The sequence below is a fragment of the Acinonyx jubatus genome, chromosome C2 (genome assembly GCF_027475565.1).
Source record: "Acinonyx jubatus isolate Ajub_Pintada_27869175 chromosome C2, VMU_Ajub_asm_v1.0, whole genome shotgun sequence".
Lineage (NCBI taxonomy): Eukaryota > Metazoa > Chordata > Mammalia > Carnivora > Felidae > Acinonyx > Acinonyx jubatus.
In genome coordinates, this window is record NC_069384.1 from 119,578,608 (window position 1) to 119,592,753 (window position 14,146).

At 35.9% G+C, this 14,146-nt stretch overlaps 1 protein-coding gene across 6 annotated transcripts in view; it reads left to right on the forward strand.

The window, feature by feature from the left end:
* TFDP2 (transcription factor Dp-2) overlaps positions 1-14,146 on the forward strand; it is a 177,449-nt gene that overhangs the window by 39,366 nt on the left and 123,937 nt on the right. For 5 of the 6 annotated variants that reach the window (XM_027061696.2, XM_027061697.2, XM_027061698.2 and 2 more), the window contains one exon: positions 11,325-11,439. In XM_027061696.2, the coding sequence (XP_026917497.1) occupies positions 11,425-11,439 (15 nt within the window). In that variant the 5' untranslated portion in view covers positions 11,325-11,424. Of the gene's footprint in view, positions 1-11,324; positions 11,440-14,146 lie in introns of those variants that run through there. The other variant, XM_015080139.3, reaches the window with a different exon arrangement.

A 14,146-nucleotide genomic window follows, 5' to 3' on the forward strand; every position in this document is an offset into this window, starting at 1 on the left:
ACAGCCAGCTAAAACAACAACAGCAAAACCTGGGGATAGCTATAAAAAGAAATGTATAAAACATAGTGTGTTGGTTTCCTAGGGCTGCCATAACAATGTGCCACACACTAGGTGGATTAAAACAATAGAAGTTTATTCTCTCACTGTTTTATAGGCTAGAAGTTAAAATCAAACTGTTGGCAGGACCATCCTTCCTCTGGTGCCTTTAGGAGAGGATCCTTCCTTGTCTCTTCCAGTTTTTGGTAGCTCCAGGCATTTCTTGATTAGTGGCAGTATAACTCCCGTCTCTGCCTCTATCTCTACATGGCTGACTTCTCTTTGTGTCTTTGTCTTTATCTCTTCTGTTCTTTTTTACTTTTTTTACTTTTTTTACCTTTTTTAAGGTTTATTTATTTTTTGAGAGAGAAGGAGAGACCGAGTGTGAGCAGGAGAGGGGCAGAGAGAGGGAGTCGCGGAATCTGAAGCAGGCTCCAGGCTCCAAACTGTCAGCATAGAGCCTGAAGTGGAGCTTGAGCTCATGAACCGTGAGATCATGACCTGAGCTGAAGTCACACACTTAACCGACTGAGCCACCCAGGTGCCCCTCTCTTCTCCTGTTCTAAAGAACACTAGTCATATTGGATTAGGAGTCACCCTAACTCCAGTGTGCCCTCACCCTATCTTGATTCCATCTACAAAAACCCTAATTTCCAAATAAGGTCACAATCATAGGTATCAGGGATTAGGAATTAAGAATTGGACATATCTTTTTGCAGGACACAGTTCCACCCATAACACCTACATGAGGAAAAATTGTAAATATCCCTGAAGGGCATAAAGCAGATTTAAATAAATGGAAATATATACTCTGTTCTTAGGTAAGAGGACTCAACATTTTTAAGATGTGAAACTTCTAAATTAAGTTAATTTAGGGAGGATTGACATCCATTAAAAACACTGGCAAGTTTTTGGTTTTTGTTTTTTTCTTAGAATTGGAGATGCATATTGCAAAGGCTAAATCAAGAAGTAGACAAGTAGGGGTGCCTGGTTGGCTCAGTTGGTTAAGTGATCGGCTCGATTTTGGCTCGGGTCGTGATCTCACAGTTATGAGATCTGAGACCCATGTTGGGCTCCATGCTGAGCAGGGACCCTGCTTGAGATTTTCTTAACCTCTCTCTCTACCCTCCCCCTTTCAAAATAAACATAAAAAAAAAAGTAGACAAGTAATGATCATCAAATAAACTGAAAAAGAACAAAAAAATTGCAAGTAAATGTCATCTAAAAAATCTTTTAATAAACACTAATAAACATTCTGTACTGGTGAAGCTATGGCGAAACAAGTACTTTTATATACTGCTGGTTGGGATGCAAATTTTCACACCTGTCGGGGACAATTTAGCAACATTTCTATAAGTGTATATATATCATTAGATCAAAGAATTCCATATACAAAATTATGTGTGTATAAGGTTATTCATTGAGCCATTGCTTATAATAGGAAAGATTGGAGACCCAAATTCTAACAAGAGGGAACTGGTTAAATGTTATATTACAGGCAGTTGTAAAAGGAAATAAGGATATTCTCTTTGTACTGATTTGGCAAGATCTCAATGCTGTATTGTTAAGTGTAAAAAAAGCAAGATACAGAACTAAATGTTAGCTTTTTTAAAAAATAGGAAAACTAGACCATTTTCATTTTACCTGTATATGCTTAAAAAAACCTGGGGCAGATACATCAGAAACTTAAGTATTGAGACTTGTCCATACAGAGGTATAGATGAGATAGGTAGGAAATAGGCAGATGGAGGAATAACATTGGGAGAATGACGTTTCACTCTGTACCTTTTTGTACTTTCTACCTTTCCTGTCCTCTTTTTTTTTAATCAATGTTAATTTTGGTTTATTATTAAATATTTAGTAAATACTAAATAAATCAAATTAAAAATTATGCAATAATTATCTTTAAGGATGGGAGCTCATGCACGTAAGATAAATGTTCTTATGACCTGCCATTTTCCCAGAAGTCGCTTTTAGATCATTTTAAACTGTAGTATTTAGTTTATATTCTTCAACATTTGTAAATAACACAAACCTTCAATCTCCTAAAAACCTTAAATGTAAAATGAAAACTGCTTGGAACTCATCTTTTCATGATATCATCGAACATATATATAGTAACATCTCATTTCTGTAAACTTTATTGTAAATTTTGGTTCTCTGTGACCTTGGGAAAGTTATTTAAGCTTTCTGACTTAGTACCTCTCCCCCCACCACCACCCCCTAAAATGGAATAACTATTCTGCACAGTTATTTTGAGGACTTATATAGTAAATAGCTCTTATGATGATGCTGATCTTAAAATTGTTTCATTTTCATTTGAATATAGATTAGGTACCTATATAAGTACGGTGGTATTCCAAATGACAATTGGAAATTGTACTATTTTCCTCACAGATTACTCCTTTTTTGATTGCCTCCAATTTTGTCTTTGTGCACTCTTGGGTAAATTGAACGTTTGATGCTTGCATAGTTCTTTGTACAGTACTTTGTCTAAATTTGTTACTACCCAAATGATATTTTAAAAACTCACCTGGCCTGTTGTGATGGATCAAGTTGGGATAAGTCTTAACAGTTGTATTACTAATCTAAAGCTGTGTTGATCTGGAAATGTGACTTTGCTGAAGAGCATATGTGCAGCCAGTGATTGAATCCGTGTTGTCATTGTACATAAATGAATAATGGTTTAAAATTTGGCTTGCACTGCTTGCAAAAAAAAAAAAAAATTTGGCTTGCACTAAAGAACCTTTCTGTTAGGTCTTGGCACGATTTTGAAATGTGATTTTGTTTTAAATTTGGGCGATATCTTCTAACATTGCTTCTTTGATCAGGGTAGACTTGTTTTCAATGAGTGAGAACTGGTAATAAATGTTATAATCTATGAAAATGTTTGAAACAAATATATCACTTAGGTTTCAATATAGAAGCACATATAAGGAACATGTCATAAGTCCCAGTTTTGTCAGGGAATAAGGAAGGAATTGTACTTCAGTGAGTTTACTTGGTGAAATGTAATTCTATGTCTAATCTTTCTTTAGTATTAATCTATCAGTTGTGAATTACTTTGCTAATATACTCATCCCTAACACTAGCTAACCATTTGTTCCCCTATTACTGCATCTTTTCTACTGGATATAATTGGCTTGACGCCTGAAAATCAAGATAAGCAAATTTAATAAGAATTTTATGTTAATTAAAATTAATAACATGAAGGAAAGCCTGAGGACTTGAGTTACTGACTAGTGCATGGGTTTTGTGAAAGCTAACTTGAAGGCTGGAGACCTTTTTTTTTTTTTCCTCTCATTTCTGGGATTTGCTTTGAGTTTTGTTTCTTTGAGTCAAGTTTGTTAGATAAATGGATTATGGATGGTAATTATAAACTTATCTGATGTACCCAAGAAGTGAGCGAGCATTTCAGTTACTAAAGAATTCCAGAATATAGCTGATATTGCTAGTTTTTAAATAATTAGGATGCAAGTAATTTCTACATAATCTTTGGTGAACATAATTTAGTATCTCTCTGGTTCAGATGTTTGGCTCCCTGCTTAAAATCTTTTTGAGGCTTCCCACTAATCAGATGACGTTTCACTGTGCACCTTTTTGTTCTTTCTGGCTTTTGTGTCATCTCTTAGCAGCCCTCCCATTTGCCCTATGTTTTCAGGTACCTAGATCTTCCTTCAGTTTCTGCAACTTCCCATAGGCTTTTCTTCCCATGAGCATTCATCTCCCTGTGCTGCTGGTTGTTCCCTCTGGCTGTGTTGTACCCTCTGTCTTTGCCTCTGGTTTACAAACTTTGCTTGTTTGTTGAGTTTGGCTCAGACTTCACTTCCTGAAAGAAATCTCTAAAACCACTGGAGGCCCAGTCCTTTAGTGTACATATTTCCTTTGCATCTTTTTTGCCTACTGTAGTAGCACCTACAGTAATTGTCATAAAGTAGTTAATTATAAAATGCATGTTTAATGCCTAAATGTAGGTTCCACAAAGGCAAGGACTGTTATTGTTTCTCGTAGTATCTTTAATGCTCAGCCTAGTGTTTGACATGCAGCAGACATTCAGTAAGTATTTATTGAATAAGTAAATGAATGAGTAGCGCTGAGACAACATTATTCATCATTTCACTGCATGTCTGTAGAAGACTGTTAAAAGTTGTTATTGATTGCTTATAGTATTAATCAGTTTTTATTGTTGCTCAGGATCCTGAATAAAAGCTTACGTAACACTGGAAAATTTTTTTCAACTTAAAAAATAAGCAATGAACATAAAACCAATTTTCTTTTCCTTTTTTTTTAATTAAAGATTTTTTTTTAATGTTTGTTTATTCATGAGAGAGAGACAGACTGCAAGCAGGGGAGGGGCAGAGAGAGAGGGAGACACAGAATCTGAAACAGGCTCCAGGCTCTGAGTTGTCAGCATAGAGCATGCATGATACAGGGCTTGAACCCATGAACCGGGAGATCATGACCTGAACCAAAGTGAGACCCTCAGCCGACTGAGCCACCCAGGTGCCCCTCTTTTCCTTTGTAAAATGTTGACGGTTCTTTGGAAGAGTAGCTTTTGGTAAAAGTGTTTTTCAGATTTTACGCTTGTGTACTGTTGTTTTCACCTTAAAAATTAGTGAAATTAAATATGCCCTTTTATAAATATTTTTCTTATAACAAAAAAAATTAATGAAACACAAATACACTGCTGGATCCAAAAAAACCTTTCTGTTCATGGTAGAAAATTGTCACTCAAAATTATCCTATATAGCTTAATGACATTTCAGAGGTGTAAATGTGTTATATGGTTAAAAACCTTTTCATTTTCTGCTTTCAAGTCATTGTTAGATGAGATTATCATTCTATTTATTTATTTATTTATTTAAGTAGTCTCCACACCCAACACTACCGACCCCAAGGTCAGGAGTTGCATGCTGTTCCCACTGAGGCAGCCAGGTGCTCCGAGATTATCATGCTATTAAAGGATGAAAAAAATAAAATATTGAGTATGTAATTCATCAAATAAATATTTTCTTTAAAACAAACAAAAAACAAATATCACTTGAGTTCCAACCATGTACCAGACACTGGGTATATATAATAGTGAACAGATAGGGTCACTGTCCTCATGAAACTTATACTTTAGTTGTCAGAGATAGGCCACATTCTGATAATCGCACAAATAAATAGATAATGACAAGCTGGTGTGTACTGTGAAAGAAGAACGTACGAGAGGGTAAATAGAGGGAGACCCTGACCTAGTCTGGTAGCAGGAGAGGGACAGTTTTCCCTGTGGAAGTGACATTGAGAAGAAATCTAAAGGATAGGAATTAACTTTGGTGAATATTTCAGGCTGAGGAAACAGCATGTGTGGAGGCCCTGAGGCAGGAGGAGCATGTTTTTGAGGAACTGACAGAAGACCAGTAGAATTAGATCAGAGAGAGGAAGTGACTCAACACAGAGATGGAGAGGTAGTCGGAGACCAGATCAAACATTAAGGATTGAGTCATTAAAATGTGATTACTGACACCAGTTTGTAGCCTTAGGAAATCTAAATGTCCATCGCTAGGGGACTATATCATAAATTATGATACAGTGATGTAAAGGAATACTATGTAGCTATAAAAAAAATGAAGTTTACTTATGTACTCAAAAATAAAGAAAATTTCAATTTAATATTGAAATTAAAAAAGAGAAAGAACTAAAAAAGGTTAAAACCTGACCCAAAGATATGTGACCTGTGCCATATGAAACTTTCAAGGATGTTGTTGGTGTAGTAAATTATCCTTTTGTGTACATGTATTGTAATAGTAATTGCATATTTTGTTATATTTTGAGAATCTATTATATCTCAAGTCAGATATATTATGGAAATTAGCATAATAATTAAGAACATGTCTACTGGTCTGAGATCCCAGGTTGATATACCGGCATTGCCATTTACACAGTTGGTTAACCAGGCAAGTTACTTCAACTCTCTAAAGCTCAGTTTTGTCATCTTAAACATGTAATAATATTTATCTGATAGAGTTGTGGTATGAATGGTATGAAATCATGCCTGTGAAGCATTTAGGAGAGTGTTTGGAAATGCTCATCACCTAAGAAAGAGTTACATACTACCACTTTGTATGAAAATATCTTCTCATTAATACCACTTACGGGAGTCAGAGTGCAGAAAGAGAACACCGAAGGATGTTATACCCAAAGCTTATTGTAGTTGCCTCTGAGAGGTGGGATCATGGCTGATTATTTGTTTCTTTAGATATTTGATTATTGTTTTGTATGTTCTCCAGACTTTGAAACATGGGCATGTTTTTAAAATTAGTAATGTCTTCATTTAAATATGCTGCCTTTGCTGAAATGTAATTTTTTCATAGCCTCTTTTTCAGCAGTGTTAGAAAGTCTACATACCCAGATTTAGGTGATGTTAATCCTACAGACTTACCCATAATTATTCCTTCTCCTTATTTTGATTAGTGCTGTACCATTTTAAAAGGCTTTGTGGCCAGAGCTGCTAATTGTGATTGGGAAGGAAAAGGATTTGCATTTTGAGACCATCTGTGGGAGTTGCATTGTTTGAAACTGACAAGAGATCATGGCAGATGGTGAGGTCACAAAGATTGACTTTTTGAGCTTGACATAATGTGTTCATGAAGCTGGAAGAAGAAATCCAACTTATTTTTTAACCAACTGAAGAGTTTAGTGACAGGAAAAAGTATACAGTTGTTGAGCTAGGATAAAACATAATGCATCAGTGCACATGGCTGGTTTATCTTTGAAAATCACCAGTGCCACCAAAGATGGCAATTTCTTGAAATATTCAGTGCCATGTGTATTTACTTTCTAGATACTTGGTTTTAATCATATGTTGCAAATAAATTTTAGATTGAAGACAATGTTTAAAAGCAAAAGCTTTAAAAATACTTAGAAATGTGCATTTTTATTTATTATTTATTTACTTTTTGAAAAAAGTTTATTTTGAGAGAGACAGAGACAGTGCGAGTGGGGAAGGGGCAGAGAGAGAGAGGGAGACAGAATCCCTAGCAGGCTCTGCACTGTCAGCGTGGAGCCTGATGCAGAGCTCGAACCCACAAAACCGTGAGATCATAACCTGAGCCGAAACCAAGAGTCAGCACTTAACCTACTAAGCCACCCAGGTGCCCTAGAAATGTGGTTTGTTTGTTTGTTTGTTTGTTTGTTTATCTAGTATTTAAAAAATTTTTTATTAGAAATGTGTATTTTTAAATCAAAGGCTATATGCTCTCACTCAAAGGCACTATAGCATACTTCTTCATTTTTAATTGAATGAGGCAGATCTCTATCATAATCCCATTTCTTTTTATAACATTTTTCTTAATGTAATTTTACATAATTTAAATTACATTTGAAGGTTTATGCTTGCTCTTTCATCTACTACGATGTCTTCAGTGCCTAGATTAGTGCCTTGCACATAGTGTTCAGTGCTTACTGAATGAATAAATAAATCAATGAATAAAGTTATTGCCTACTTTTGTTAATTTTAGAAGAGTTTTTCTTAACCACAATTAGACACATTGTTTCCTTTTTAAACTAGATTTATGGTGTGGTATTTTTTACTTCTACTACATGTGAATTATGTATTATTTACTTTGGAAGAAGAAACCTTAATTTGTCATGAGAAAACAGCAAACTACTTTTTTCTCTAACGTTGAGGGCTTACACTGTGCTAGGCCATGTGTTATCTTGACTTGTTGAATTAAGTGCTATTTATTACTATATTGAAGATGAAGAAATTGAGGCACAGAGATGTTAATGTAAATTTACTCAAGAAATCCATGTGCTTTGGCTCTGTTTCAAACATTTATCATTTAGGTAACATTTAGAAGTTTTAATTTGTACTTAGTTCTGGTGAGAGGATACAAAGGGAATACTAAACAAAATTAAGTTAATTAATGTGGTTAAGAAGTATTTTATTGGTAGCCACTTGTTATTGTGTGCTGAAATAATAACGCTCTGTTAGTTTTTTTCTTTTAGTTGGGTGAATATCACAGTGTTGCTCAATAGCCCAGCCATTAGGAAATACAGTACTATACTGAATACTGAATATTGTAATGAAGCTAGAAGCAATTCTGACCATTACAACCATATTCTGGAATGAAGAAATGGGAGAAGGGAAAAAGGACATTTACTAGTTGAATCTGGTAGCTCAACCCAATGATGTCTGCTTATATTTCACTGACCAGGATTATGTCATACAGTCAGCACATCTGAAAGGGAGAGTGAGAATGTAGTACTTTTCTGTAGTTGGGCATATTGCCACCTTCAACTTCTCCTAAGGAAGAAGAGGGAAAGATACTGGATAGGCAACAATATCTGCCTTAGATAGATCTAGCAGGTTTCTAAAATGTAACAGGAACTTTGAATGAAAAACCCTTCCTTATTTTTTGTTGTACGTTTAGGGGCACCTGGGTGGCTCAGTCGGTTAAGCCTCTGACTTCGGCTCAGGTCATGATCTTGCGGTTCATGGGTTCGAGCCTTGCCTTGTGTGGGGCTCTGTGCTTACAGCTTGGAGCCTGGAGCCTGCTTTGGGTTCTGGGTCTCCCTCTCTCTCTCTACCCCTCCCCCGCTTACACTCTGTCTCTCTCTTTTTCAAAAATAAATAAACATTAAAAAAATACATTTCAGGGTCGCCTGGGTGGCTCAGTCGGTTAAAACGTCCGACTTCAGCTCAGGTCATGATCTCGCGGTCCGTGAGTTCGAGCCCCACATCGGACTTTGTGCTGACAGCTCAGAGCCTGGAGCCTGTTTCAGATTCTGTGTCTCCCTCTCTCTCTGACCCTCCCTCATTCACACTCTGTCTCTCTCTGTCTCAAAAATAAATAAATGTTAAAAAAAATAAAAAATAAAAAAATACATTTCAATAGGTCAGAAGGTAATCTTAGAAATATTTAAAATTGACTTTTCGTGGGATGCCTGGGTGGCTCAGTTGGCTAAGTGTCCGACTTCAGCTCAGGTCATAGTCTCGTGGTTCATGAGTTCAAGCCCCATGTTGGGCTCTGTGCTGACACCTTAGAGCCTGGAGCCTGTTTCAGATTCTATGTCTCCCAGAACTTATTTCTGCGCCTCCCTGCTCGCACTCTGTCTCTCTCTCTCTCAAAAATAACTAAACATTAAAAATTTTTTTTAAAATAAAATTGACTCTTTGTGATTAGGAATGTTCAGTGTTTATGAATAAAATTTGGTGTATTAACTTGGTGGATCTGATGATTTTCATTTGGACAGATTGTACCTAATTTACTGCTTAACATAACCCTGAAAAACTCAGTATACCTGTTTTTCAAATGAGGACACTGAAGCTCAAAGTGGTTAAGTCACTTTGTTCAAGGTCACACAGCTAAGTGTCAGAGCTGAGATTGAGCCTAAATTAAAAAAAATCCATGCTCAGGGTGTCTGGGTGGCTCAGTTGGTTGAGTGTCCAACTCATGTTTCCCACTCAGGTCATGATCTCACCAGTTTGTGGGATGGAGCCCCATGTTGGGCTCTGTGCTGAGCGTGAAGCCTACTTAGGATTCTCTCTCTCCCTCTGTCTCTCTCCTCTGCTCTTGTGTACATGGACTCTCTCTAAAATAACATTTTTAAAAAGTTAAAAAATAAGAAAAGTAAGAATACTTTTTTTTTTCCCCACAAAGTTTTACTTTATAGATTCCAATTCTAGTGTATGAGATGGACATTTTGGAGTTCCTGTTTCTTCAAGCTCCTATTGTTTATGGTCTTTTCCAAATTAAATTTTATTTTTTCCTTCCCCTTAAATTTCTTTATTAAAGCTTTAATTTTGAAGTGATGGTAAAATAAGAGGAAAGTTGCAAAAGTAGGGCAAATAACTTCTAAATACCCTTTTCTCAGATTAAGCAGTTGCCAACATTTGCCACATTTGTTTTATCATTCCCACTTTATCTCTATATACAGATTATATATATTTTTTCATCATTTGAAAGCTAGTTGCTGCTATCATACCTCTCCACTTCTAAATATTTTGGTGTATGTTTTCTAAAAACAAGCACATCCACCTAAAAAGCCCCATGGTCCTCTCTGATCAAAAGCAGGAAATGGAACACTGAAACAATACTATTACCCAGTCGATGGACTCTATTTCAATTTTTCCAGTAGCCCTAATAATGGAGTTCATAGTAAGTATTTTTTTCTGGTCCAGAGTCCACTTCAGGATCATACTTGGAATTTAATTTTTATGTGATTTTTGTCTTTTTAAATCGGACTGTTAGTCAAGTTTTTTTATTTTTTGTTTCATGACAGTAACATTTTTGAAAAGTTCACCTGTTATTTTATGGAATGACCGTCCATTTAAATTCCTCTGATATTTCCTCATGATTAGATTTAGGTTATGCATTTGGATGGAAATACCTCAGAAGTGATATTATATCCATCTCAGTGCACTTGTGGAGATGCCTGATGTTGGTTTGTGCCACTGTTGGTGGTTATTTCATAGGTTTGATTACTTTGGCTATGTGGTGTGTGTCAGATTTCTTCACTGTAAAATTTGAATTAGTAGGTATTTTGTGGGGTGATATTTCAAGACTGTGTAAATATCCTTTTTCTCACCCACTTTCACCCACTAGTTGTAGTATCCAATAATGATCCTTGTCTAATCAGTTATTATGATGTTTACAAATTGGTGGTTTTCTTACGTCGTTATTCCTTTCTATTTACTAGTTGGTATTGAATTGCAAAGAAGAGCTTTCCCTTCCTCCTCATTATTTCGTTTAATCTGCTTTTTATCAGTATGTAGTCCTGGATCGTTACTTCATTCAAAGAGTTTATAGTCATAATCAGTTACTGTCACTGTATACTTTGGCGCTCAGTTGTTCCAGATTGTCCAGCTGTAGGCCCTTTAGGCTGGCTCCTGTATACTTTTGATATATCTCCATCATTTCTTGAGCTCTTCCTTACTGTACAATAAAATGTTCTAGTCATATCTTGTACATCTCCTGCCCCAGCTCTGGAATTGGCTATTTCTCCAATGAGCCTTGGTGTTTCTTTCATTGCATTATCTAAAGTAACATAGTATGATATTTCAAAGCCCAGGTTTTATCACTTGTTAGCTGAGTTGATTGGTCAAAGTTTTTAACTTCTGTAAGCCCAAATTTTTACCTGGAAAATGAGGGTTAAAATGGTATATGTCTCATAGTGTTGTGAAGATTAATTTAAATGATCCCCTTAAAGAACAATGCATGTCACTTGGTAAATATGACATGAACATTGCCTATTATTATTGTTATTATATTACTGTTCCCTCTCTTTTCCCCTTTTAACAGGATGTTCTTTTAAGGAGTTATTGAAGACGAAGTTTTTTTGTTTTTGTTTTTGTTTGTTTTTTAATGGCTTTACAGAATTTTAAATCGAATACAGTTTGACATGACGGCAAAAAATGTAAGTATTTGTAAATTTTTAAATGTAAGTATTCTTAATGTGAGTTGTACTTTTCCCTATGTACATTTTCTTCACTATTCTAATTAATCAAGTTCATTTTACTGGCATTAATTTATAATTGTTTTTGTTTATGCATAGAACAAGATAGTAAACTTTAGTGCTGTTGAATATAGCATTCTACTGGACACGGTAGCATTCTTATAAATTGCTGCCAAGTTGTGTCTTCTCAACAGCTGCAAAATTTCCATCTGTAGAAAGTTTCCCACCCCTCTCCTTTTTTGGTACTGTAATAAATTTGTTTTCGTGCTTGCTGGAGATTTTTACTTAGAAGATCACTGTTTTCTTTGGCCCAGTTTTTTTCTTGTGGACATAAGGGAATATGTATACTGGATATTGTTCAAAAGAAGCTTGCTATCTTCCATGAGATGATTCCTGAGGGGACATTAGATTTTGGATTTTTTGGAGAACTTACTCAGTTTGTTTCCTTGGCTTGAGGCTATCATTTCTGAATCTACTTCCTTTCAAGTTATTTTCTTATTGTCAGGCTGTATCAATGGATTTGTTTCCAGTTATGTGAGGATTATGCTAGAAAATAAATACTACAACATTTAGGGAAATAACTTACAATTGCTTTACTGTTCGCAGATTGTGATGTTGGAATCTTTGATTGCATGTAACAGAAGCCAGCTTAGGCTACCTTAAAAAGGGAATTTATTATAAAGATACAGGAATGTCTCAAACAATTTATGAGTAGGAATTTAGTGGGCCCTCAGAAAGATCTGAGTACAGGAACTTGAAATCTACCAGGAACTGAAGCAGTGTTTAGTTTCCATTTATTAATAACTCTGCTTGTCTGTGTGCATCTGCTTCATACTCTCTCTCTCTCTCTGCAAATCATGCTCCTTAGTTTTCCAGGCAGCATCTCAATATACGTGTTACAGAGCCAGCCTGTTCAGAGAGAGAGAGGTGTGAAGGAAAGGAAGGAGGCAGCTTGACAGATCCTGTCTGCCCACGTGAGCTCCAATTCCAAACTCCGTGGGGTGGACCTCCGACACTGCTCAAGTGTGACGTCTACTAGTGGTTTAGTTAATTGTGACCAGGAAGAGCCAGCATTCTGTTGTGTGGAAAGGTCTTTTGTAAGCCAGACAGTTCCAAATACTGCCTGTTATACATCTAAAGAATAACATTAAAAAAAAAAAAAACCACCTTAATTATTTATCTCTATTTTCCTATTATTAACTTTGCTTTTGACATGCTATAAGTAGCTGTAAGCAGATATAGATTTTGTTTCATTATCATTTAAGTAATTTCATTAGGATAAATTATCAGGAGTAGTAGGCTTTAATCTACATATTTGTTACATATTTGTTACATATTACATATTTGTTAAAGTGCTGTTGGGGGGAAAGAAGAAACAAAGTTTTAGTCTGTGTATAGGGAATTTTCTTATAGGATATTATCCTGATTTTTTTTTCTCCTTTAGGAAAAAGGGGAGGTAAAAGTTATCCTGAACCACAAGATGGTTAACATTCAAATAGCAAGCATATTTTGGCTTAAAATATGCCTTGAATCAAATATCATCTTCTTAGTCATATGTACAATTCACTATATTAAAAGTTGTTTCCCTAAAGTAGCATAAAACATTTGAACCAGTGATGATTATACTCCCATTATTTTGTTTGTATATTTGGAAGAAATCAAACAGTGAGCAATATATTTCTCTTTCTGCTATGGCATCCTAGGGGGAGAGGGATAAGTGATGAGCTGATGGTCTTTTGATACCTTTGATTTAGGGACATGGAGAAGTCAAACCTCAGATTAGGCTAATGTATGTGGGAAAGAATTGGAATAGACTGTCTGAAAATAACCAATCAAGTTTACTACCTATTCTGCAATAGATACGAACATTTTTGTGGCTTTTAATATGTTTTGTCAAGATACTTACTGAAAGGATTATACTAGTTCACAGTGCCACAAACAATTCATTCTCCTTCTTCCCCCACCCACCAAATATATGTACCTGATCCTGTTCTAGGCTCCTGCCTTCTTTGGGCTTATAGTGTAGTGAGAGAAGACAGTGAATACATATATACTGTCAGGTAATGATAAATGTCACGAATAAAAATAAAATAGGGTAAGAAGAAAGAGGGTGATGGTAGCAAGGGAGAGCTCTTTCAACTCAGGTGTTCAGAGAATTCTCTTTAAGGGCATGACATTCAGACAATGCTCTTGAGTCTCAATCCAAGAAGAAGCCAATCATATGAATATATGGGAAAAGATCATTCCAGGTAGAGGCAGGAAAAGGTGTGGTTGTTTAAGAAACAGCAAGGTGACCAGTTTTATAAGTGGAACAGACTAAGCAAGGGATAGTGGTATGGGATGAAGTCAGAAGGGAAGCAGGGGCTGGATCATGTGGACCCTCAAGGACTGGGGCGTTGGGGGTATATTTGAAATGTCGGTAAGGAGCCATTAGAGATTTGGTGGATAATTGCATGACGTGACTTACCATTTTAGAAAGTTTGTCCTGACTGCTGAGTCAATAGACTGAAGAGGGGCATAGTAGAAGCAGGAGACTCATTTGGCACTTAACTCAGTAGTTCAGACACACACGCAGGTCTTAGAGAGGCATTAGTAAACACATACTCAAATATTTACATCCTTATTTTCTGTTTCTCATGTTACATTTCTCTTACGAGAGCAGGTTTTT